The sequence below is a fragment of the Schistocerca cancellata genome, chromosome 9 (genome assembly GCF_023864275.1).
Source record: "Schistocerca cancellata isolate TAMUIC-IGC-003103 chromosome 9, iqSchCanc2.1, whole genome shotgun sequence".
NCBI lineage: Eukaryota > Metazoa > Arthropoda > Insecta > Orthoptera > Acrididae > Schistocerca > Schistocerca cancellata.
This window is the reverse complement of record NC_064634.1, coordinates 81,724,463-81,748,145: the sequence shown is the minus strand read 5'-3', so window position 1 is coordinate 81,748,145 and position 23,683 is coordinate 81,724,463. Positions and strand designations below refer to the sequence as shown.

The 23,683-nt window shown below is 43.7% G+C and overlaps 1 protein-coding gene across 1 annotated transcript in view; it reads right to left on the bottom strand.

Annotated features, from left to right (window-relative positions):
• Positions 1-598: 598 nt before the first annotated feature.
• Positions 599-23,683, bottom strand: part of LOC126100659 (serine protease inhibitor I/II-like) — a 62,898-nt gene continuing 39,813 nt past the window's right edge. Inside the window, exon 3 of the mRNA XM_049911281.1 lies at positions 599-717. Coding sequence (XP_049767238.1) covers positions 608-717 — 110 coding nt within the window. The 3' untranslated portion in view covers positions 599-607. The remainder of the gene's footprint in view (positions 718-23,683) is intronic.

Below are 23,683 nucleotides of genomic sequence, written 5' to 3'. Positions count from 1 at the left end.
CGATGTATGTTGCAGTGCTCTCCGATACACACGATCGAACAGCGGAGGAGTGGTACTCAAGCGTCAACTTTAGATTACAATATCTCCGGATGTAATTAACATTTTACAATGCAACAAACGGCACTGATTACGTTTTTGTTTATATGTTCAGATGTGCTAGCAAAACTAACTTGGTTCCATTTTAAAAACGTAGGTTTGCGTTAAAAAACTTACTTCCGTGCATTTTTGTATGGTCTGTATTAAACAATTACACTAGCCCCTCTCCTCACGTTCGGTCTGTGGAATCGGTTCGTCAGTATTTGATGTGGTTTACGAAATATATCCAGCGGTAACGTTAGGTGACTCACCCTGTATATCGCAAACGGTTCGCTTGCTACTACGTTTAACTGTGATTTTAGCCTCTATTATGGAGTACTTTTAGCAGTGTCAGTTTTCTCTATTATTCATGATTCAATCTGTGTGTATGGGTAGTGTAAGGCACAGTAAAAAAATACAAGATACAGCGACGGATACCGAAACGTAATAGAACATAGTGTGAAAAGGGAGGGAGTGGGTGGGTGGCTAGCGGTTTAAAGAAGTAAGTGTGAGGATAGTACTGACCTGGATTTTAATTCCCACCGCAGCCCTTGAGCGTACAGGCCGCCGATATGCCGTCGTCTCCACACCGGCACGTGTTACAGTCGTCCATGTACGTAGTTCCCGGTACGCAGTACTTGTCTGCAACACAGAGAGTGTATCAGCAGAACATTTTCTGAGCAACGGGTCTTCAACATCTAAGTCACCAGAAAGCAGAGAGCGTCATGACATAGTAACATTGGCTTAGCGGCCGCTGCTTCGCTCGCGGTGACAGTATGGTCAGCACATACTTTTTCCCTTTAATCGAATTTTGTTGTTGTTCAGAAACTGCGACATCTTCTAAACTTTGCACGCTAATTAAGACCACAGAAGCATGGTATTTTACGAATTTACTTCCGACCAAACGGCGATTCTGGCAGCTATAGCATGACACCTTTGTTAATGGTGCCTTTCGATTTCTTTTGGTGATGTTTCCTTAAAAACTGTCATCCCTAGGCATATATTTCCTTAGAATTCAAATACAGATTTTCTTAGATTTTGCTTTAAAACTGTTTTAGTATAACAAAATAGTTTCATAAAATTTTTGATCCGCTATTTCAGGCCCTTAGGGGTTGAATTTCCAAAAAAAAAAAAAAGCTATTTTTTTTAATTTCTGATCGAGAAGTGAAATACAAATTTTCAGAGATTTAGTTTAAAAAACTATTGCATAATGAAATATTTCCATGAAAACTTTCTTCCCCTATTTTATCCCCTTAGTTGCTGAATTTTCGAAAAGACCGTAACCCTTACGTTTTTATATCCAACCGAGAAGTGAAATACGAGTTTTCATAGATGTAGCTTTAACAATGCTTTATTGGTACGTAAGTAATAATTTACTGAAAAAGTCTTTCACACACTACTTTACCCACTCATTGGGTGAATTAACAAAAATCATGAAACACTTTTTTTTTTAATTTCTGACAGAATAGGCAAATACTTATTTTTGTAGTTCTCGCTTCAAAATCGAATTAATAGCGATGTATTTTAAAAAATTCATCCCCTATTTCACACCCTTAGAGATAGAATTTCGAAAATTCCATCTTAATCGATGTCTATAGTACAAGTCCAAACCCTCTTCAAATTTTAAGTTTCTATCCTTAGCTGTTTCGGTTTAGTAATCGCAGAGCATTGGAGTGCTGTGGAACGTACGACCACTGTGCGGCCAGTTTTCAAGCAGGGTGACAACGAGACTACTGCGCGAAGGATCTTTAGAGAGATAGGGCGTCATGGACGTCTCGCAGTCTCCTCAAGCGTAATTTTGAAGAAGCTGGTTCAGTGTTGAAGAAGAAGCTTCCAGGTGGTGTTCGAACGGTGCATACTCCAGAGAACATTGCAATTAGAGATTTAACGACGAATCGTACAAAGAATTCTGCAAGAATTAAGGTTCCATTTCTATAAATCATAAATTGTGCAGCAGATAAATCCACGAGATCATGTGTCGCGTAGGAAGATTAGCGAATGGGTGTTGGCTAAAATCAACGACGACACCACACTCCTCAACAACATAAGAATTCTAGACAAAGACCACTTTCCACCTTGATAGATACGTTGATAAACAGAGTTTTCGTCGATGGGGGCAGGGAAATCTTCGTGAGATTCACGAGCGTCCCTAATGTAGCGCCAAGGTTAAAGTACACGAATTGTGCGCTGTGTCATTTTATGGTATCATTGACCTTTAATTTTGTGAATATGTAACAACAATAACATGCTTTCCATGTGTTAATATGCTTGGAACATTCTTTACATCAAGACTGCACGGTCTTAACATCGAAAACGTATGGTTTCAGTAGGACGGAAACGCGTCACTTTCGGCTTTACAATAGAAGGAAGCCGTTCGCCAATTGTTTGGAATGCGCTTCATTTCACGTAGCGGTGGCATTCCATGGCCTACGATATCCCCTGATCTCAGTGTGAGCGATTTCTTTCAGTGCGACATTTTAGAAGCAACGTGTCCTCACACGTCCTACAACTGTTCTTGAACTGAGACCGAAGATTGAAGACGAAATCACTGCCATTCCTTGAGACACGCTGCACAGAGCATTCTGGAGTTTCCATAACGAGTTATTAGAATGTGAACCCCAAAAGGGAGCGTAGCCTGCCAACGTCATCCTTAAGCAGTGAAGAGACAATTTGTGACTTTTGCAATGAAAACATAATTGGCGCACATTAACTTCGTTCAATAAAAGTATTTAAAATAATCACGTGAAGTGCAATGCGCGGACTCACTCACTCACACACACACACACACACACACACACACACACACACGAACCATTTTTCTGTTCCTGACTTCTGATACGGAACTTAAGCTGTGAAACAATTCGAAGAACCATTTTTCTGTTCCTGACTTCTGATACGGAACTTAAGCTGTGAAACAATTCGAATTAAATTTTTAAACTGTAGTAATGTAGGTTCTTCATTTGTATGGCCATAGCGTCTATATTTGTTTTGAAATTATTAAAGTTATTTAAACTGACGGACGGGATTAAATACTTTTAATTTTTTGGCTGTGTAATCAATTTCTTTGTGCGCCAAGTTCAAGTGGTGATTTAAATAGTGGAAGCCACTTATATTTCCAGTTTTTTGTCTATGAACGCTAGTTTTATTTTGAACTTGTCAAGGAGGTATTTTGGAATGAAATAAGTGTGTCGTACAAATACACATAGTGAGTTAAGCGGGTATCTATAGGACTTTTCTGAATATGTGCTTATATTGCACGCAACTAGACGACGGTTACTTTACTTTTATGTGTAGAAATGATGCAGTATAACATTCCGAATGATATTAATGATGCACATACGGTAAATTTATTTTCTTATAGTTTCATTGCCAAACTCAGAAATACAGAGCAAAGCTTTCTGAACTTCAACGTGTAGAAGTCCTGTAATACACATGTTTCATCCGCCTACACCACTAGAATTTCAGAACGTCCTGTTTTACGCTTTGCCTTTCCCTCGAGATACTGTACAGAACAGTACGTTCTTTTCTTTAGCTAAGCGGCGATTTATTTGCAGAAGACATAGTTTTTTTTTTCACACATGACTCCCCAGGATAGCAGCTCCGCTTCCGGGATTAGGGAAGGCGCACCGGCCCCGTATGGGATTTGCCTGGCGGATTAACGGCGAGGGGTGGAGAGCCAGACAGCCTTGATGTGGTTTTTAGGCGATTTCCCCACATCTGACTAGGTGAATCCAGTGTCTGACCTCAGTTAGACGATTCGTAAACACGTAAGGCAGGGGCGGGCAGGAATCCTGCACATGTGCGGTGCACTTGCACGCGTGCAGTTAACAGGTGTTCCGCGTGCACACAGGGGCAAGCTGGCCACCCGCTTATCTCCCATCCCCACCATACCTTCTGTCCGCTCCTTCCTCTGTAATGCGTTTTGTTTCCTAGCTTGCTTTATTGAGTGAATGAATAAGGTTAGTAGGAGTGCTTGAAAGAAATCATGGTTTGAAAGAGTACCTATTACCTACGATATGTTTTATTTAATTATCACAGGTGGAGTTTACAATACGTTTAATATCTGGAACAAAATTTCTACATACAGACAAACACAAACAGTTACTTAAATTTTCATCACTGATGTTTGCTCTTAACCGAGACTTATTAATTCAGCAAACGGTTTTCCAGCTCTTGCTATATTAAGCGCGGTCTTATAACTTGCACATACGGCTGGGCTATTATTGTTGTCGTCCTGAAAACTTGAAAACAGTGCTCCATAAAATGTTAAATCAGTTAGATGAGAGACATGACGAGAGAAAGTCGCAGATCTATCGTGACAACAGCAACTACGACAAGTTCAAATGGCTCTGAGCACTATGGGACTTAACTGCTGTGGTCATCAGTCCCCTAGAACTTAGAATTACTTAAACCTAACTAACCTAAGGACATCACACACATCCATGCCAGAGGCAGGATTCGAACCTGCGACCATAGCGGTCGCGCGGTTCCAGACTGTAGTGCCTAGAACCGCTCGGCCACTCCAGCCGGCCAACTACGACAGATTGATCTGGTATCGTCAGATCGCTCTTCTTAAGCTCAGTCAATTCCCCATCCGCTCAGAATCCGACAATAAATTGTACTCGTCCTTATGAAATTTATTATAATGGTCTTCAATACTAAACTTCCGTTGACCAGCGAGAATACTGCCACATATTAAACATTTCGAATTTTCACGTTTTTGCACAAAGAAAAAATGATTCTCCCATTACTTTTTAAAAGATAGCAAATCTCCACTTCTTCGTTTCTTGAAATACAACGTTCACTACATAGTGCTCGCTTCGCATCAACGTCCGCAGCTTAGCCTGGCACTACACTGCCGCAACCTGCCGGCTGTCGCCACAGCCCTGGTCGACGCCTGCACGCGAGCAGCACACGTGCGGCGCTGTGCGCTCGTGAGCCGCGTGCACCAGCACACTTTCACTCGGATAACATTAGACACAGGCAATTGCGATGCGCAAATTCTGTCTCAAGGGTAGAGGATTGGTTACAGGAAGGACATCCGGCAACCGTACAGCTCTAACATTGCCAACCGGCTGCGTAATGTTAATTGAACATCCCAAATCGTAACGACAGGAGATAATGGAAAAGAAGATCGCCGTTTTGTGGCTACGCGCCTGTACGACGGCAACCAGACGTGCACTCTCGTCCTGCAGGTAGAGAAGCATCAGGCGTCAGCCTCTGGCGCCAGCCTGCATGCTCGCAAACCCAACCCAGACCACCCCTCGCCTTGTGTGTTCACACAGAAAAGGCTGATTTGCTGTCGACAGAATCTTCGGCAGTTGCCACAACAGGTTCCAGCTTGCTGACAGAGTTCGTGTATCCAGAACGACGGTGCTGCTATCCTGGGCACCATTTCACCTCCGTGTGTTATGAGCCCAGAGGCAGATCACACGATATTCGTACACAGCGACCTTATTTATATCGGCACACAACGAAAGAACAGCAGTTCACGTTGAGCTCTCCACGGGCGAGTTCCCTGGGCTCTACACTGGCTGCTACTGCTAATTCATCTTTCAGAGTCTTTCCTTGAACCTTGAGTAGCCTACCCTCCAACTCCAGCCATTCTATCGACATTGGGTCTTCGCCTTTGATGCTACATTGAGCTGCCAGCAGCCTTCGCCTTGCTACATCGGGACTTGGCCTCTACTTTAGCAGACATCCAGGATTTTGGTGTAATGGTGTGTTGTAGTGTTGGGGCAACTAGCGGCAATTATTGCACCATGTGAGACATTAATTATAACCCTAGAAATAGTGACTCATCTTCCCTGGCTGCCAACCCACCGAACGTACCGTTTCTCACCCACTTAAAGACGGAGACTTGACTGATAACTATCTGAACCGTTAATTTACACTTTCAAAAAAATTTTAATAGCGATTCATCAAGTACATTAATACATTTAATCACACTAGGTGAACGTGGAAGTAGTTGCCAGGAAGTAACTGATGGAAAATGAAATTACTTTTAACAAATGGGAATTTTATTCCTAAAAGCTTTTTCAATTGCTCCCTTTCAACACGGCCGTACTCATGACCGCTCACAACAACCTCTGAAAGAGTACACTGGTGCAAATCTGCAACACACCAGATTACTTTAAACAAAAAAATTTTTAACAACTCACACAAACACTTAAACTATGCACCCCGTAAGAGGGATGGAAATGATACAACACTCAAATTATTTGTCACCGAAAGTGCAATTTTTTTTAAAGGAGTCTTACGGTGGAAGGGTGGCAACCTTATAACCTAAAATGACTATTTAAATAAAACACACAAAATGCAGACTCACATAAAATTTACAACATGCTCTACATTACACATATACCACCTCGCAAGATGATAGACAAGATAAAAACATATTTCAAGAATTCGGCCTTTAAGCAATAAATTCGTTAACCGCGAATCCAACAAGCATGACAGACGCAGCTATTAACGTACGGCAGACCGATAGACAGACACTAACTGTCTAACAAATGCGGACGAGAGACAGACGAGCAAGCTAGGGACAAGAGACTGACCAAGAACACAAGTAGAATTTAAGAAGTAACTGAAACAACATATCACTAATCCCTTAACTTCTAATAACTGCGATTTCTGGCAAAGACCTGGCGCAGCACCCCCAAAACGCTCTCCCGAACTGTCCGCTGCCAGCCGCTTCAACGGAAGCAGGAAGGCGCGCCGATCTCCCGTCTCACGGCGTCGCAGCTCGCACCGGCCAGACCGATGTCGTGGGTTGACTCCTGTTGCTCTCGTGTTGGCCGTGAAGCCACTGCGCCTCGCTATACGGCGGGGCCACTGGACTCACGTGGCGACCTCACATGCGGCGACGCTCTAGGCGGACAAGTCATCTTGTGTCCCAGTGCGCGACCGACCTACCGATCGATCCAACCGCCAATGCCCATTGCCTGAGCAAACTCGAGCAGACTGGCGGCTTAACACATACTAGCACTCCGGACGACCGACAGACACTAACCGCCTCACCAATGTGGACGAGAGACAGACCCAGACTAACTTGGCTGACCAACTGAGCAGACTCGCCAAGACTGACAGACTGCCCGGGCTGACCAACTGCCTCCGACTGACTGATTCAGACTAACTCCATGCCGAGTTTTTTTTTCTTTATTGTTATTTTAAACCTGTACAACAGGCAGGCTGTCAGCAGCATTCTACGCTGCTCTTCAGCCATAGGATACACAATGAGAGATAAACATGGAGAAGACACATAAGTCACAGAACAGTGGGCAATAAAACAGGAGACACACAAAGACAAACACGGAGCCGTTCACACTCGACGGGAATCCACACTGCAAACTGTTGATACGAAGCACAAACACTGAAGAAGACGATGGCACTGGTGAACGATGGAGTGTGACGGTGAACACTGAACACTAAGCATGACGGCACACACGAGACACTGATGGCGGTGATCTCTGGCGCGCGAATGTCCACGTAGCGTGTGCGAGTCCGGGGACCTGCCAAGAGGGGAACAGGGGTGAGGTGGGGGAGAGGGGAGAACAAGGATGCCAATGGCTGAGGATACGGCGGCAGGAGGAGAGGGACAGGAGACGGGAAGCCCGGGGGAGGAGCGGGGAGAAATGGAGGAGGGAGGGAAAAGGGAGAGAAGGGAGGGAGGGTGCCTAGAGGAGCAAGCACAGGAGGAGGGTGGGAGGATCAAAGTTGGTAGGAGGGGTAGATGGAGGGGAGGAGGGCATCATCAGGGAGAGGGAGCTGGCGGAAGCCACCTTGGGAGAGGGTAAGGAGGGTGGAGAGATGGAGACCGGGTGGGACGTGAGAATACAGGCGCGGCAGCGGGCGGGGGTGGGAGAGTATCGGGGAGACGAGCGGGTGAGGAGGATCGAGTTTTCGGGAGGTGTACAGGATCCGTATCCTTTCAAGGAAAAGGAGGAGGTGGGGGAAGGGGATGAGATCGTACAGGATCCGCGTGGGGGAGGGGAGACAGATGCGATAGGCGAGGCGGAGAGCATGACGTTCAAGGATTTGGAGGGTCCATGCCGAGCTGATAGCGCCACTCAAATGCACGTGCAGGCAACCTTTCCGCTTTCCCACCAGAGGGAGACACCAAAGCTGCGATTGCCACAGCGGCGCCACCGCCAGAAACGGAGGGCGACTGCTTCACACTACACGCTGCGGCGCTCTCTTCAAAACAGCAAAATTTACCACGGCTCACTATCTCTTGTGTAATTAAGCTCCAGAAAAGAGGATGAGAAGCATTTATGTTATTAACAATCTACCTTGAGCATCAGTATTTTTACAGAGAACCTAACGTGGACCAGAACAACTGGTGATACAGGTAAACATTTCTCACTGGTTCCAGTGTCACCACTAGCTCCAGTTTTGTCCCATTTCCTGGCGACAACTTCATCATATTTCGTTCCATAACAATTGGTGATGAGGACGCAATCTTCCAGTTTTGTCCCAGCTTCTGGCGATGGCCTCAATTGCTGACAAGGGTAAACATTTTTCACTTGTTCCAGCGCCACCACTCAAAGTTTCGTTCATTCAAATGGCAACGAGGATAAACATTTTTCACCGGCTCCAAACCGCTAATGGCTCCAGCGCTACCATTCCTGTTCCATCTCAGCACTGGATATGGCTTCTACCTTTTCGTCCCACCAATGGCGACGACTTCAAGGATTTCAAGTTTCGTCCCACCACTGGCCGTGGTTTCAAGGATTTTACAGTTTCGTCCATGTTTTTGGCGACGTTTTCCAAGTATCTCAGTCCAAGTCAATTAGCAACTTAGGTTTTTGTAAACTTGCTCGGAACTTGTGTGATACTCCCCAGATAGACCGGAGGTGTCAGCTACCTTGTTGCATCACTTGGTGGGCTAACGTCCAGTTTTCTTTGAAGTATGTTTATCATTCGTTGCGATGTGACTCCCCACTTTCCATATCTGTTCCACGATATGCAGCAGTGGCAGCACTGCCTACAGTAACCACTGTGGTTGGAGATGATATCCAGCCTCACTGCAACTTCAGAGCACTTCTACTGTTCATGGACTCTGGGTGCCTGCAGCTTACCTCTTCTGAGTCAGCACCCTCGGGGCACAATGTTTATACCATCTTCTTTCCAGTGTGCTCTCGCAACACTCCACCCTCTGGGCATCCTGTGCATAGTTATCAGGTGGTCTCATACCACTATCAGACCTCCAGGCACAGTATATCTTTTACTGGTTTTGTTATCCTTGCAAATTCTGTTAAGACAGTTCGCTTCTCGGCTGCTGACAGCCACTCTGGGTCCGCCCATGTCATCGTCAGGGTGTACCCCAGACGCCAACCCATGAGCACAGCCACTAGATGACACCCCTGGCAACATGTGCCCCTTGCTGTGGGCAGACACCACGATAGTGCCTCGCCCTCCATCTCTGATGTCACAGCCATTGTTATGCTGAGGAACAAAAGAAGCAGTGGCGTCACTCACCATCAAGATAGTCTCTGCATCTCTATCCTAGCGAAGGAAATGATTGCTTATATTTAATTTTGAATGCAGGCTTATGTGTTACATACATTCAGTAACAATTTCACTGATTTAATACTTATAATTGTTATGAAAAGTGTACCCATTCCAAAGGTGAAATGGCATTGGCAGAATAGGGATAAAAATTGACTTCCGTCTCCCCTTAAGACAGAGACTTGATTAAGAAATATTTCTTGTGTAATTAGCCCTTAAAAAGGGAGAAGCAGGAAACGTGTTATTCAGACTACTTTGGGCTACAATTTCCCCAAGTCGAACCCGACGTCGGCAATAACAAAGGTAGTTTATTTAGCCGTCAGAAGATATTACGTAACAACCAAACGACTATAGTGTGGAATGACAGGCATTTTGCAAACATCTCGGTATAACATCGGAGAAGATTGAGGTTTCGTTACATAAAACTAACATTAGAGCTGTGTTTAACACGAATGAAAGGTTAAGGCTCCGTATCCATTGCGATTTTTCACATGAGCCTAACAGATACTAGCTGTATTTATAAAACTGCATATACTGAACCCTCTAAATTCTATATCAGAGAGACCTGTAGCATATTTAGAAGACTCCTTACTGAACACACGTTTGGACAGAACATAACTGTACTTGAGACGCAATTGAACGCTCACGAGCAGACAGCAAATTGCCTCTACATAGTCCTCCATGGTCGATGTCGGTAGCCTTCCTTCCTGATCAGTATCACTCACGCCAGAGCCAAATTGACCAAATTATTGGCCCCATGTCACTAAAGGTAGACGTGACATATGCCGCCCCTGAATTTCACGGTGAAACTGTTTGCAATTTAGACGTTTTGCCCACAGGAATTCTACTGTACGTCATACTTCAACTTTGGAGTACGTTTCTAAGCTGTCGCGCCGTTTCACTCGCATGCTATGATGTATCTCTTAACGGTACGTCTGCCGATGCGCCTCTCTTGTTTGCATAATGGTACGCTACTGGCCATTAAAATTGCTACACCACGAAGATGACGTACTACAGACGCGAAATTTAACCGACAGGAAGAAGATGCTGTGATATGCAAATGATTAGCTTTTCAGAGCATTCACACAATGCTGGCGCCGGTGGTGACTCCTACAACGTGCTGACATGAGGAAAGTTTCCGACCGATTTCTCGTACATAGACAGCAGTTGACCGACGTTGCCTGGTGAAACGTTGTTGTGAGGCCTCGCGTAAGGAGGAGAAATGCGTACCATCACGTTTCCGACTTTGATAAAGGTGGGATTGTAGCCCATCGCGACTCCGATTTATCCTATCGCGACATTGCTGCTCGTGTTGGTCGAGCTCCAATGACTGTTAGCAGAATATGGAATCGATGGTGAAGGAGGGTAATACGGAAAGCCGTACTGGATCCCAACGGCCTCGTATCACTAGCAGTCGAGATGACAGGCATCTTATCCTCATGGCTGTAACGGATCGTGCAGCCACGTCTCGATCCCTGAGTCAATAGATGGGGACGTTTACAAGACAACAACCATATGCACAAACAGTTCGACGACATTTGCAGCAGCACGGACTATCAGTTCGGAGATCATGGCTGCGGTTACCCCTGATGCTGCATCACAGACAGGAGCGCCTCCGATGGTGTACTCAACGACGAACCTGGGTGCACGAATGGCCAAACGTCATTTTTTTCGGATGAATTCAGGTTCTGTTTACAGCATCATGATGGTCGCATCCGTGTTTGGCGACATCGCGGTGAACGCACATTGGAAGAGTGTATTCGTCATCGCCATACTGGCGTATCACCCAGCGTGATGGTACGGGTCGCCATTGGTTACACGTCTCGATCACCTCTTGTTCGCATTGACGGAACTTTGAACAGTGGACGTTACGTTTCAGATGTGTTACGACCCGTGGCTCTAGCCTTCATTCGATCCCTGCGAAACCCTACATTTCAGCAGGATAATGCACGACCGCAAGTTGCAGGCCCCGTACGGGCCTTTCTGGATACAGAAAATGTTCGACTGCTACCCTGGCCAGCACATTCTCCAGATCTCTCACCAATTGAAAACGTCTGGTCAATGATGGCCGAGCAACTGGCTCGTCACAGTACGCCAGTCACTACTCTTGATGAACTGTGATATCGTGTAGAAGCTGCATGGGCAGCTGTACCTCTACACGTCATCCAAGCTCTGTATGACTCAATTCCCAGGCGTATCAAGGGCGTAATTACGGCCAGAGGTGGTTGTTCTGGGTACTGATTTCTCAGGATCTATGCACCCAAATTGCGTGAAAATGTAATCACATGTCAGTTCTAGTATAATATATTTGTCCAATGAATACCCGTTTATCATCTGCATTTCTTCTTGGTGTAGCAATTGTAATGGCCAGTAGTGTACTTTCTCAAGTTCCCTCTTAGTAATGACGATATTTTATAATAAGCTGTGTAGTGATTTCTATGAGATATTCTCACCTCTTGTGTACGTGAATCATAAGATCAACAGGAATATGAGAGGAACATCTAATGGGAGGTTCGAGTTCTCCCTCCGGCATAGATGTGTGTGTTGTCCTTAGCGCAATTTAGTTTAAGTGGTGTGTAAGCTTAGGGACCAATGACCTCAGCAGTCCCATAGGTATTTACCACAAATTTCCAAGTGTAATGGGACATGTATGGGGTTCACGAATAAGCACTACACTCCACAGCATTCTCCACTTTTCAACAGCACACTGTAGTTTCGACTCTCACTGTTATTCATGCAGAGCTCCTTTTGATAGTAGCGGTTTGATAGTGGTGTTTTGAAGAGTAGGCCTCTTTCATCAAGGCTATAACATAGTTTCGTAAAACTTCAAAGCTATTCTCTGTACAGTATTTTACATGAATTTAATCTGTTAATTTGGTTCTTCCTGATTTGTAGGACCTTTCAACCTTTGGGAATACATTGCGCAAAGAAAAAAAGGATCACTTTTTCGAAACGCCGTAATTGTCCCCCATTTAGACGCATAAGTTAGATATTTGGCTCCAAGAGGCCTACAGCCTTCCTCTGTAACGGTGCAAAAGTATGGCGCCCAGCGGTCTCACACTCGGGCTCGAAAACGCTACAAACAGCAAAGTGTCGACGCATGCGGAAGGAAACGCCGCAGTTCAAAATTTCATGTGGCGTGTAAGGTGGGTTACTGGTGTCACACTGACACCAAATTCCGCTACAATTCTGTCCCATGCCATCGTGGACATGTCACACGATGGGCAGGTCGTCAGATTCCTCTTATCCACATTTAACCCCTCCTTTTGACGCCTCTGTAGTGGAGGGCCGAACGGCGATACCCTGCGCCGAAATCACGAGGCTTTCTTATGGGTGGCCGGAGAAACGTCCCACACACCTCGCCGCCCAGAATCGACTAGAAAAGCCTTCAGAAGGTGGCGTAAAGGGCGTCAATGAAACCGCCCCCACCCGTGAGCGCTTGATTTCCACACTTCCTCGTTGCGGTATGGGAGGCATTGTAAACGTAACAAGAAAACAAGCAGACGCAACTCTTGCACTCTATGGTGCGGCAGTAGTGTCGAATTCTCACTCGTCTCAAAAATGAGATCGACTGGAAGTGCAAGAGGACAAATGTAAGGATGTAGAGGCTTATCTCACTAGGGGTAAGATGGATACTGCCTACAGGAAAATTAAAGAGACCTTTGGAGAAAAGAAAACCACTTGTATGAATATCAAGAGCTCAGATGGAAACCCAGTTCTAAGCAAAGGAGGGAAAGCAGAAAGGTGGAAGGAGTATATAGAGGGTCTATACAAGGGCGATGCACTTGAGGACAATATTATGGAAATGGAAGAGGATGTAGATGAAGATGAAATGGGAGATACGATACTGCGTGAAGAGTTTGACAGAGCACTGAAAGACCTGAGTCGAAAAAATGCCCAGGGAGTAGACAACATTCCAAAAGAAGTACTGACGGACTTGGGAGAGCCAGTCGTGACAAAACTCTACCGTCTGGTGAGCAAGATGTATGAAACAGGCGAAATACCCTCAGAATCCAAGATGAATATAATAATTCCAATCCCAAAGAAAGCAGGTGTTGACAGATGTGAAAATTACCGATTTATCAGATTAATAAGTCACAGCTGCAAAATACTAACGCGAATTCTTTACAGACGAATGGAAAAACTAGTAGAAGCCGAACTCGGGGAAGATCAGTTTGGATTCCATAGAAATATTGGAACATGTGAGGCAAGACTGACCCTACGACTTATCTTAGAAGCTAGATTAAGGAAAGGCAAACCTACATTTCTAGCATTTGTAGACTTGGACAAAGCTTTTGACAATGTTGACTGGAATACTCTCTTTCAAATTCTGAAGGTGGCAGTGGTAAAATACAGGGAGCGAAAGGCTGTTTACAATTTGTACAGAAACCAGATGGCAGTTATAAGAGTCGAGGGACATGAAAGGGAAGCAGTGGTTGGGAAGGGAGTGAGACAGGGTTGTAGCCTCTCCCCGATGTTATTGAATCTGTATATTGAGCAAGCAGTGAAGGAAACAAAAGAAAAATTCGGAGTAGGTATTAAAATCCATGGAGAAGAAATAAAAACTTTGAGGTTCGCCGGTGACATTGTAATTCTGTCAAAGACAGCAAAGGACTTGGAAGAGCAGTTGAACGGAATGGACAGTGCCTTGAAAGGAGGATATAAGATGAACATCAACAAAAGCAAAACGAGAATAATGGAATATAGTCGAATTAAGTCGGGTGATGCTGAGGGTATTAGATTAGGAAATGAGACACTTAAAGTAGTAAAGGAGTTTTGCTATTTGGGGAGTAAAATAACTGATGATGGTCGAAGTAGAGAGGATATAAAATATAGACTGGCAATGGCAAGGCAAGCGTTTCTGAAGACGAGAAATTTGTTAACATCGAGTACAGATTTAAGCGTCAGGAAGTCGTTTCTGAAAGTATTTGTATGGAGTGTAGCCATGTATGGAAGTGAAACATGGACGATAAGTAGTTTAGACAAGAATAGAATAGAAGCTTTCGAAATGTGGTGCTACAGAATAATGCTGAAGATTAGATGGGTAGATCACATAACTAATGAGGAAGTGTTGAATAGGATTGGAAGGAAGAGAAGTTTGTGGCACAACTTGACTAGAAGAATGGATCGATTGATAGGACATGTTCTGAGGCATCAAGGGATCACCAATTTAGTATTGGAGGGCAGCGTGGAGGCTAAAAATCGTAGAGGGAGACCAAGAGATGAATAAACCAAGCAGATCAGAAAGATGTAGGTTGCATTAGGTACTGGGAGATGAAGAAGCTTGCACAGGATAGAGTAGCATGGAGAGCTGCATCAAACCAGTCTCGGGACTGAAGACCACAACAGTAACAAGTTCAAGCCAGCAAAGTGTGCGAAATAATACGAGGTAATTTCAGGAAATCTTTTTGCATTGCAGTTTTCTGCGTATATCGGCTGCTGACTCTTTGTGGACAGCTCATCGCATTCTGTGTTTATGGCAGCGTCACGAATTGGAATACTACAGGGTGGGTCAAATGAAACTGGTCCTTTCACACATTAAGACAGGCAACCAAACTTTCGTTATCCGCAACCGGAAAGGATGATGTAAGTTAGGCTGCTTATTTTGAAGTGCATGAAATATATTCCGGACCAGTTTTATTTGACCCACCATGTGTATTCGCGGTCGGACAAGACGTTCCATTAAACGAGGGTGCTTGTCAAGATACGAGAGTTTAATGAGTTATGAGGGATGGAGTACTGTTAGGAACAGCAGTGGGAGCTTAGAAGAGGGTACAATTTTAAATATTTGATTCTTACGTAAGATGTGATCAGTCATCGCTACGTAATGAGGCAGTGAATTTTATAATGTCTATGTTCAGTTCTGAAACCTTCTTTGGACACTGGACTCTATACCGCCTCTTCTGTTGCTTTAAGTGTTGGCACGGACTCTTGTAAAGTCCCATACCTAGGGCAGATATAGATGAGTGTAGCCAAAACAAGAAACCCTGAAACTGCAGAATTTCCTTGTAGTCGAGGAATACGACAGCCCAAAGTGAGGACAGGTAGAACTTAGTAGAGATTCGTGTAAAATAAAAAAAATTGTAAATTTGTTGTAAGATCTTATGGTATCAAACTGCTTAGGTCATCGGTCCCTAACCTTACACTATACTTAATCGAACTTAAACTAACTTACGCTATGGACAACACACACACCCATGCCCGAGGGAGCCACGTGGAACGTGACAAGACGCCGAAGACCGCGCGGCTACCCCGCGCTGCAGAGATTCGTGCGTCTGTAAAAAATAACTCTGTACTTTCCTTGTAGTCGTCATCACTTTGGCATCGCGGCCCAGTAGCCTTGCCAGCCACTACGTGGCACAGTGTGCTTCTCAAGTTTTAGAAAATTGTGGCTGAAATGTTCTACCAAGGCGAACTGCATTGAACAAATCAAAAACATAGAGCAAGCGTTAAGGGCGAGGAAAGAGCAGGACAGACAGTTTTTATATCTTAGCAAGGAATCTAGTCGAGTACCAGGGAAAATTCCGGTCCTACGTAAAATAGCGAAGCGAGTCGAAGACTTTTATCCAGTCACACGTTGACCAATTTGGTGTGGCAACGGAAGACAGCAAAAGGAAAGCTGGAGTTTTACTTTCTCGTTTAAGAAATCGTTTACGCTGCTGCAGCGCAAAAGCACACAGTCGTTTGAATATCACACAGATTTCCATACGGAGAACATGGTAATAACCAGCCCTGCCATAGGGAAGAAACTAAAAAAGATTCCGGATGGATCCCAATTCGGTCAAGAGTACAATACGGCATTGGTCACTAACCCACTTTGCATTTATCGCGTACCTCCGGCCCAGAAAAAAGTTCCCAGCGACTGGAAAAAAATCACAGGTGTCTCCTATATATAAGAACGGTAAAAGAACTGAGCTGGAAAATTACAGACCAATATCCTTAACATGGATTTGCTGCGGAATCCTTGAACATCAACTCGAATGTAATAAAATCCCATGAGACAGCAAAGCTCGTGCGGTGCTCAGCTTGCCCTTTTCTTATACCATATCCTGTGATCTATGGATGAATGGCAATAGGCAGGTTCCATAAAGCTAGATTTCACGGTGCCCCATTGCTGGCTGTTAACGAAGAAAGGAACATACGGAGTAGGTTCCCAGATATGTGAGTGGCTCGAAGACGTGGACGCCGAGTGTTCATCAGAGACGAGGGTGTCCTCGGAAGAGCCCCAGTGAAGTGTGATAGGGATGCTGTTATTCTCTATATGCATAAATGATCTGACTGACAGGAAGAACTGCAGTCTGCAGTTGTTTCCTGACGACGCTGTGGTTCACGGGAAGGTGGCGAACATCACAGGCGCCGACTCCATGGGGCCTGAGGGGGCCCGAGCCCCCTCAAAAATTCGTTTGGAAGGGCGGAGGCCCCCAATAATTTACGAAGATTATTAGTTATACGAGGGCAGTTCAATAAGTAATGCAACACATTTTTTTTCTCGTCCAATTTTGGTTGAAAAAACCGGAAATTTCTTGTGGAATATTTTCAAACATTCCCGCTTCGTCTCGTATAGTTTCATTGACTTCCGACAGGTGGCAGCGCTGTACGGAGCTGTTAAAATGGCGTCTGTAACGGATGTGCGTTGCAAACAACGGGTAGTGATCGAGTTTCTTTTGGCGGAAAACCAGGGCATCTCAGATATTCATAGGCGCTTGCAGAATGTCTACGGTGATCTGGCAGTGGACAAACGCACGGTGAGTCGTTGGGCAAAGCGTGTGTCATCATCGCCGCAAGGTCAACCAAGACTGATTTCCCGCGTGCGGGCCGGCCGTGCACAGCTGTGACTCCTGCAATGGCAGAGCGTGCGAACACACTCGTTCGAGATGATCGACGGATCACCATCAAACAACTCAGTGCTCAACTTGACATCTCTGTTGGTAGTGCTGTCACAATTGTTCACCAGTTGGGATATTCAAAGGTTTGTTCCCGCTGGGTCCCTCGTTGTCTAACCGAACACCATGAAGAGCAAAGGAGAACCATCTGTGCGGAATTGCTTGCTCGTCATGTGGCTGAGGGTGACAATTTCTTGTCAAAGATTGTTACAGGCGATGAAACATGGGTTCATCACTTCGAACCTGAAACAAAACGGCAATCAATGGAGTGGCGCCACACCCACTCCCCCACCAAGAAAAAGTTTAAAGCCATACCCTCAGCCGGTAAAGTCATGGTTACAGTCTTCTGGGACGCTGAAGGGGTTATTCTGTTCGATGTCCTTCCCCATGGTCAAACGATCAACTCTGAAGTGTATTGTGCTACTCTTCAGAAATTGAAGAAACGACTTCAGCGTGTTTGTAGGCACAAAAATCTGAACGAACTTCTCCTTCTTCATGACAACGCAAGACCTCACACAAGTCTTCGCACCCGAGAGGAGCTCACAAAACTTCAGTGGACTGTTCTTCCTCATGCACCCTACAGCCCCGATCTCGCACCGTCGGATTTCCATATGTTTGGCCCAATGAAGGACGCAATCCGTGGGAGGCACTACGCGGATGATGAAGAAGTTATTGATGCAGTACGACGTTGGCTCCGACATCGACCAGTGGAATGGTACCGTGCAGGCATACAGGCCCTCATTTCAAGGTGGCGTAAGGCCGTAGCATTGAATGGAGATTACGTTGAAAAATAGTGTTGTGTAGCTAAAAGATTGGGGAATAACCTGGTGTATTTCAATGCTGAATAAAACAACCCCTGTTTCAGAAAAAAAATGTGTTGCATTACTTATTGAACTGCCCTCGTATTATGCTTTGTAAAATCACAAAATTATGTTGGAATTTTTTATTTGCATTGTTTGACGATAGTTACCTTTTAAAATACATTCAGTAATGAGTTAAAACAAATAATTATTACGGTAGTAATCAGGTTAACTGAAAACGAGTGGTGTGAATCACGATAGTGTTACGGTGCTGCGGGCACACTTAGAATGTGTCCCGGTGCGCGAACCTTCGGGTAAAGTCTGGCGCCGGCGGGCCAGCGCTGCGGCCGCGGCGACATCAAAAGGACTGCAGCAGAAGCGCCTGGAACCCTCTGCTTTGTGTCGCCTTGACTCTTCGAGACAATACGACGCCACGCCAAAATGAAACCTGCCCTGCTGTCGCAGTCATTCAGTGTGGATTGTTTCGTTCAGTGCATGCTGCAGATGTGTTTAGTGTTCCGACTTTTAGTGTCTAGTGAACGCTTTTGTATTACTATGTTTTATTCGTTTACTTTAGTCTCTTAGTGTATTGCGAATTAAGTTTGCAATGGATAAATTTGTTACTAAAAATGCGCGCTTGGAAGTTGATGATACTGCAAGTCAACCCCAACAATTTTTGTGACGTCAACTGCTTCGTCGTCTTTAGGCGAGAACCGTTCACTACCGAAACCTGGACAATCCGGTGAGGGAAGATCATTTCAGAAGTCTTGGTTGATCAAATATACACGGCTAGACTATGAAGCATCTACCGAAAAAGTTTTTTGCAAAACCTGCAAAGAGGCAGATGCTAAAAATCTAGTACAATTTTCTTCAAAAAAGAAGATGCATTTACTTCTGTAAGGTTTTCTAACTGGAAAACGGCTTTGGAAAAATTCCGTCTTCATGAAAATACATTTACGCATAAAGAAGATATTCTGAAACTAAATTCTATCACTAACCGATGTGTGGCATCCCAGTTGAATGAACAGTTAGATAGTGATATGAAGAAAGGCCGTTTAGCTCTTGCGACAGTTTTTACTTCCGTGCAATTTCTATGCTGACAAGGACTAGCAATTAGAGTACACGAAGATGTAAACTCATTCTTTCAATTGTTTGAACTCAGAAAGAATGACATATCTCAGTTTAAAGATTGGTTAGGGCGTTTGGGGCATAAGTGGAAGTCCCACGGTATTCAAAACGAGATCATTGATCTACTAGGAAAGTCTGTGTTGAGATAGGTATTGGCTTCCATCAAGAAGACTGAACATTTTTCTGTTATGGTTGACGAAACAATTGATTCTTCGATTCACGAACAAGTGTCATTTTGTATTCGTACTGTCGATGATTCCTTAATCATCAATGAAATCTTTATTGGTTATACGAGACCCCCAACTCTGTTTAGTATTTTAAAAGACGTTTTGGCTGGTCTGGATTTGTCATTGGATAACTTAAGAGGACACTACTATGATGGTGCCTCGAATATGAGAGATAAGTTCAAAGGACTAAAAATGTTAGTTTGGATATACAACCATAAGCATGTTATGTGCACTGCACTGCTCACAGTTTAGACTTGGCAGTTGTAGACAGTCTCCGCCATCTTATATCTATGAGGGATATTACAGCTTTAGCCAAGGACTTAATAAACATCGTCACGGAATCCAACAATAGGATTGGTCTTTTCGGAAGCATACACTGTGAGAGCGCCAACGACCGAGCTGGTCTACGACCCCATTGCCCGACTCGATGGACTATGCGAGTTGAGAATATTGAAAAACGTTGAAGAACTTCTAGAGTTTTTTTGAAACATTTTCTGCAGGGGACTGATGTGGCCGAGCGGTTCTAGGCGCTTCAGTCCGGAACCACGAAGCTGCTACGGTCGCAGGTTCGAATCCTGCCTCGGGCATGGATGTGGGTGATGTCCTTAGCTTAGTTAGGTTTAAGTAGTTCTAAGTGTAGGGGACTGATGACTTCAGATGTTAAGTCCCATAGTGCTTACAGCCAGTTGAAGCAAAATCTACAGAAGACAAAACATAGGCAGGTTACAAATGTGCAGGCTACCCTGAGTCAATGCTACAATTCAAGACATTTCTTTTTACGTCTTTATTGCCATGCAGTGAACCCAGGAGTGAATGTCAATGAAAAAATTCAATGTCCTCATCTAAGTGTTGCTGATCTGGAAAAAAATATATGAGGGCTAGAGTTGTATGTTGAGTGGAAGGCTTGATAGTTTTCAACACTTTTGGGAACTGTGTTTGAAAGAAAAACCTTCACAAGTTGATGATCCTTCGCTTCCTCGGAATCGAAGTATACCAAAGAAGTATGAAAGAAACGAAGCCAGCTCACCGCACACTTTCAAAACCCCAAAGGAACACTACAAAGCTATTTACATTGAAGTCTGTGAAACGGTGCTTACTGAGCGGTTTGCTTCAACTGGACTCACACAGGGTATTGCAGTTCAACAAGAGTGCTTGCTTTTGGTGAACAGAGGTGAAACAAATTTGGAAAACTCAACTGAGTTTTTCAAAAATGACTTAGAGAATATGTTAGCCGATATCGCTAATAATAAACAACTGGTCTTAAAAAAACATACGTGATGTAAGAAAGTACAATACACAAGAGCCTGCAGTTGGAGAAATGTTATGTGAAGTAGTGAAGTGCATTAAGTTTCTCCAAGTAGTTCCATCACGACAGCAACAACAGAACGGTCATTTAGCACCCTCAGACCTCTGAAGTAATATCTCCGATCAAGAACAGAACAGAAGCGATTGAATAACTTGGCTGTTCTCATGCCCACCGAGATGTTTTGGATAAATTGGATATCCGACCAGTCATCAACGACTTCATATTCAGTAATCGAGTCAGACGGCCGACATCTGCACATTTCTAAAGACACTCTATCCCTAATAATGGCATTTAGAGTAATATTAAAAATCTTTATAAAACAGAGAATTAAATACATAATGTTAAAGTTTCAGTTTCTAAGTATTAGTACTAGTTTAGTACCTTACTACAATATCACTACAGTACTGTATTAATTATTATCAAATACTTAAATATTTTTGGGGCATACATACTTTTTGCCTGAAAGTATTGAGCATACTGTATTAACTTTATTAACTGAATAAAAGCATTAACTTTGAGATATTGTTTTTATTTCATGAACCCTGAGCCTTATTCAAAGTAGGCTAAGCTTAAATTAGCTATTTCACTTGTTAAACAAAGTGCTATTACTGTGCGACAGCAATATTTTATGTTTTATTCTTTTAATGATAGTTTAGGATTTATTTCAATATAATTTCAGTCTTTTCAGAGCTATATATTCACTGCTCTGTAATCGTCTATAAGAATGATTATTACTGTAAATTAAATTAGCTTTTTACGAAAACACCATGCGTGTTTATGTTTCGTTTCTTTTTTCAAAACCAAAAAATGTGTCCGGCTTGTCAATTTTCCCAGTGTGTAGAGTTATCGAGAGTCCAGTTTTCGGGGGTCTAATGTTGATCATATGACTCTAAAATGTTTAAAAAACTTGAAAACTCACTATTTTCATCCAAAATTTAGAAAATTTTCCGGGGCAGGACCCCCAGTCTGGGTCACTCCAATATTTTTTTTATAAGGAGTCGATGTAGAAGAGATAGGGGATCCAGTATTACAATCGGAATTTAAAAGAGTTTTGGAGGACTTACGGTCAAATAAGGCAGAAGGGATAGATAACATTCCATCAGAATTTCTAAAATCATTGGGGGAAGTGGCAACAAAACGACTATTCACGTTGGTGTGGAGAATATATTTGTCTGGCGATATACCATCTGACTTTCGGAAAAGCATCATCCACCCAATTCCGAAGACGGCAAGAGCTGACAAGTACGAGAATTATCGCACAATCAGCTTAACAGCTCATGCATCGAAGCTGCTTAACAGAATAATATACAGAAGAATGGAAAAGAAAATTGAGAATGCGCTAGGTGACGATCAGTTTGGCTTCAGGAAAAGTAAAGGGACGAGAGAGGCAATTCTGACGTTACGGGTAATAATGGAAACAAGGCTAAAGAAAAATCAAGGCATTTTCATAGGATTTGTCGACCTGGAAAAAGCGTTCGACAATATAAAATGGTGCAAGCTGTTCGAGATTCTGAAAAAAATAGGGGTAAGCTATAGGGAGAGACGGGTCATATACAATATGTACAACAACCAAGAGGGAATAATAAGAGTGGACGATCAAGAACGAAGTGCTCGTATTAAGAAGGGTGTAAGACAAGGCTGTAGTCTTTCGCCCCTACTCTTCAATCTGTACATCGAGGAAGCAATGATGGAAATAAAAGAAAGGTTCAGGAGTGGAATTAAAATACAAGGTGAAAGGATATCAATGATACGATTCGCTGATGACATTGCTATCCTGAGTGAAAGTGAAGGAGAATTAAATGATCTGCTGAACGGAACGAACAGTCTAATGAGTACACAGTATGGTTTGAGAGTAAATCGGAGAAAGACGAATGTAATGAGAAGTAGTAGAAATGAGATCAGCGAGAAACTTAACATCAGGACTGATAGTCACGAAGTCAATGAAGTTAAAGAATTCTGCTACCTAGGCAGTAAAATAACCAATGACGGACGGAGCAAGGAGGACATCAAAAGCAGACTCGCTATGGCAAAAAGGGCATTTCTGGCCAAGAGAAGTCTACTAATATCAAATACCGGCCTTAATTTGAGGAATAAATTTCTGAGGATGTACGTCTGGAGTACAGAATTGTGTGGTAGTGAAACATGGACTGTGGGAAAACCGGAACAGAAGAGAATCGAAGCATTTGAGATGTGGTGCTATAGATGAATGTTGAAAATTAGGTGGACTGATAAGGTAAGGAATGAGGAGGTTCTACGCAGAATCGGAGAGGAAAGGAATATGTGGAAAACACTGATAAGGAGAAGGGACAGGATGATAGGACATCTGCTAAGACATGAGGGAATGACTTCCATGGTACTAGAGGGAGCTGTAGAGGGCAAAAACTGTAGAGGAAGACAGAGATTGGAATACGTCAAGCAAATAATTGAGGACGTAGGTTGCAAGTGCTACTCTGAGATGAAGAGGTTAGCACAGGAAAGGAATTCGTGGCGGGCCGCATCAAACCAGTCAGTAGACTGATGACCAAAAAACAAAAAAAAAAGTCGGCGCCCCTGGCTAACATGAGAGACTTTTGTAGGATACAAGATGATAGACAAAAATTTTAATTGGTGTGATGAATGGCAGCTAGTCCTAAATGTAGAAAACGTAAGTTAATACAAATGAGTAGGAAAAAGAATCCCGTAATGTTGGAATACAGCATTAATAGCGTGCTACTTGACACAGTCATAGCGATTAAATATCTGGGTGTAACGCTG